This window comes from Cornus florida, unplaced genomic scaffold, assembly GCF_030987335.1.
Source record: "Cornus florida cultivar Cherokee Brave unplaced genomic scaffold, ASM3098733v1 CherokeeBrave_3.0.0_Hap2_Chr04, whole genome shotgun sequence".
NCBI lineage: Eukaryota > Viridiplantae > Streptophyta > Magnoliopsida > Cornales > Cornaceae > Cornus > Cornus florida.
In genome coordinates this window covers 3,674,722-3,678,265 of record NW_026775574.1, presented here as the reverse complement: position 1 = coordinate 3,678,265, position 3,544 = coordinate 3,674,722, and the positions used below count along the sequence as shown (strand labels likewise).

Below are 3,544 nucleotides of genomic sequence, written 5' to 3'. Positions count from 1 at the left end.
TCACTATTGCCTTTCACCACCACCACACCACTGCCTTCCACCAACATCACCTACACCATTGACACCTTCCACCATTACCACCACCGCCTTCACCCACCATCATTATCGCCGCCTTCCGACACCACCACCTACACCACTACCGCTGTCCACCTCCACCACCATTGTCACCACTACCATTTTTAAACAAAAAATTATAGAAAAGTTTTATTTTGTTAATTTAATTTATTTGTCACTAAGAATGGTATTTTAGATAATTCAATTTGAAATTCATTCTATTCTAAATTTTAAACTAGTCCAACCATACATTAGAATAGTTATTATCATTTGATTCCTACACATTCCATATTTGTAACCAAACAATAGAATGAGAATGATCATTTCATTCAATTCCCACTTGCATTTCATTCCATTTTTGCATACCAAACGTAGCATAAGAGCACTCGATATCATTGTTTTGTAGCGAAGTAAAGTTTTGTTTAGCGAGACAAAGCTTTGTTTAGCGAGGCAAGGCAAGACATATGTAACTCGTCACATGACGGCTCCCAACACAAAATTTGTTTAGCAAGCTTGCTAAAGTGAGCGAGTTGGCTTAATGAGTCCCACTTTCTCTCCTCTCTCTAAAATAAATTAAAATATAATATAAGTAGCGAGTCAGTCAGAGTCAAACCAATTGGCTGGACTAGCCACTTTAAGTACAGAGACATGTTAGTATATTATATTCACAAAGGTTAATATAATTTGAAGTCCTAAAATCAAACAACTCTAGCAGATTTATACGAGTGGGGATGATGTCATTATAATGTGATTAATATCCTTAATATCATGATTTCTTTTTTTGTTGGTAAAAACACACACGCATCACCACTCACACACCCACTTTACCCTTTTAGGAACTTGAACATCACCATCCATTTTGTTAGGTTGTGAAGATAACACAAGACCCTTGGTCTTAATGTGATGATAACATTAGCTCATTCTCACGTAAAATTAGTTAGATTTGTCCAACCGTCGAACTCTGTATTAGGGGAGCCAAACTTGACTCTCTATACCAGATCGCTCTAACTAGTAAGATAATTACAAGTCTACGTTGTCAGCCACAATTAACCAGTACAACATTGGTGACAACTAAAAAGGTGGCATGAGGAAGAAGAGTGTCAAATTGCTATCATCACCATTGTCATGTTAGAGATTGGAATTCCCATGATTGCAGTGTGATCCACAGTGTTGATAGTTGTGGCTCAAATTATGCCAACTCACCATGCAATAGCTCATCACTTACATCATCATGCAATAGCTCACCCATGACATTATTTAACTTGCCCTCCAAGTATATGTGTTCAACAAGCATTATGCTTGGTCTCCAAGTCCACGAACAGTGATGACATTTTGGCTATAAATAGCCTTGATCTCCATGGTTTAAAGCATCCAACAATTGAGTGAGTTTGCCTAGTAAAGAAAAGCAAATTATGAGAGAATTTTGGGTGTAATTGGGTTTTGGGTGTGAGTCACTTAAGTATTATATTTCTTTATTTCTATAGTAAAATATTGTTCTGTCTTCTCCCCATGGATGTAGGTATAGCCGAACAATGAAAATCCTTATCTTGTTTGTGTGTACACTATTTTATTTTTTCTTGTCATTTATTTTTCTCTTGTTCTCATAAACTCATACTCGATCATTATTTCGTAACACATAGCTAACACAGGAAAATCAGTGAAATAGCATAATGGAATAAATGTGAAATAGCATAATGGAATAAATGTGAACTAGCTGTGATAATTATGTTCATCAACCAGTTGTTTCATCACTCTTTCCATCAAACTTCATATGAACCAAAAAAAAAAGTAGGAAAATGGAAAAATAAATGTGAAATAGCATAATGGAATAAATTTGAACTAGCTGTGATAATTATGTTCATCAACCAGTTGTTTCATCACTCTTTCCATCAAACTTCATATGAACCAAAAAAAAAAGTAGGAAAATGAAAAAATAATCAGCCGTGGGCGGCAGGATTCGAACCTGCGCGGGCAAAGCCCACATGATTTCTAGTCATGCCCGATAACCACTCCGGCACGCCCACCTGACGTTTAAACGGTCTCTGATTCCATTATAACTTAGTATGAATTTGAAGAATACCAGTTTTAGCATATAGGCTGGCCCAAGCCCTATAACCATAACCAAGCCTGTATGCAGGCAAGACCCAAAAGCCCTAAATAGCAAAAACCCTATCAAAACCCTGAAACCTAGAATCTTCTACAACCATCTCCTCAGCGTTTAAAAGAGGGCAATCTCTCTGTTTCAAGAGCAAAAAACCCTAGATCTCTTATCTGCACACAAAAAGTCAATGGCGAAGCGTCTGATTCCAACCCTCAACCGAATTCTGGTGGAGAAGATCCTCCCTCCGTCCAAGACCACCGCCGGGATTCTCCTTCCCGAGAAGACCGTCAAGGTACTCTTATACTTTCTCTCTCTAAATCGATAATTTTTTGATTCCCCATATGTTCGGGGTTCTAAAATTGGTTTTGGGTGCGTGTGGATGGGACTCGATACAGCTGAACTCCGGCAAAGTGGTTGCTGTGGGACCAGGGATGCGTGACATGGCGGGAAATGTGATACCTGTGGCTGTCAAGGAAGGTGACACAGTCCTCTTGCCTGAATACGACGGCACCCAAGTCAAGCTCGATGAGAAAGAGTATGCCTTTGTTCTTCTCTCTCGTATATACACACACATACACAGCACGTACACATATTTGCTATTATCTTTATAAAAAAGTTTTTGATTTTCTTGTTCTGTGTTCTTTGTTGTGATTATTATTTTTTGGTGGGTGTTTGTACAGGTATCATTTGTTCAGGGATGAGGACGTTTTGGGTATTCTGCATGATTAATGATGATGTTATGGAATGAGATCGATTTGGGACAATTGGTAATGAGTTTTAGTTTATGGACATCAACTTATAAGTGATGGGATTTTTGCTTTTTATGTTACTCTCTGAAATTGAAATTTGCTAATGAAGAGCTTTTTAACTTCTTTATATGTGAGCACTAATGCTTAAGTTTTATACCTTTTACTTGCGAATATATGGCTTAATTTTCCTTTTCTAGTCAACATTTTCTTAGACAATGATCTTTTGAGACACACACATTGATGTGTCTTTAGCAAGGTGAGAATGTAATTGCCAAATGAACTTGCAGTTTTGCTTGTTGACAATTCCAAACAATTGAAAGGAAATTGTGACCTTGATTTTAATTGTAATGTGGATTTGGAATATCACGTAGAAGTGTGATTTAAGAAAGTTAAATCTTACTTTTTTTTTTTCTAGCTTTCTAAGCATTCTACAGCCTTGACATTGATGTTGTGTTTGCTTAGATGCTTTTTTGCTACGATGTTGTAATGAGTTGTTGATGCATTTGCCATTGCCACTTGATGTTTGGCTTACCCCTTAGAGAGTAAATTGCTCCTCCATTGCTTTCTTTTGGCAAATTTGTGCCAGTTTTTGGTATGGAAACTGAGGAAACATACAATAATAACCGTGTTGTTAAAACCC

General features: G+C 37.3%; 1 protein-coding gene and 1 non-coding gene across 2 annotated transcripts; one reads left to right on the top strand and one right to left on the bottom strand.

Moving 5' to 3' along the window:
- Window positions 1–1,996: 1,996 nt before the first annotated feature.
- TRNAS-AGA (transfer RNA serine (anticodon AGA)) lies at window positions 1,997–2,078 on the bottom strand. The gene has a single exon. It is a non-coding gene; the product is annotated as a tRNA-Ser (tRNA).
- A 114-nt stretch (window positions 2,079–2,192) lies between these two features.
- LOC132302524 (10 kDa chaperonin, mitochondrial-like) lies at window positions 2,193–3,031 on the top strand. Its single transcript, XM_059799411.1, has 3 exons — window positions 2,193–2,447; window positions 2,551–2,690; window positions 2,836–3,031. Exons 1-3 carry the CDS (start codon window positions 2,343–2,345, stop codon window positions 2,882–2,884), a joined length of 294 nt encoding a protein of 97 aa, XP_059655394.1. The 5' UTR covers window positions 2,193–2,342; the 3' UTR covers window positions 2,885–3,031.
- Window positions 3,032–3,544: the final 513 nt, after the last annotated feature.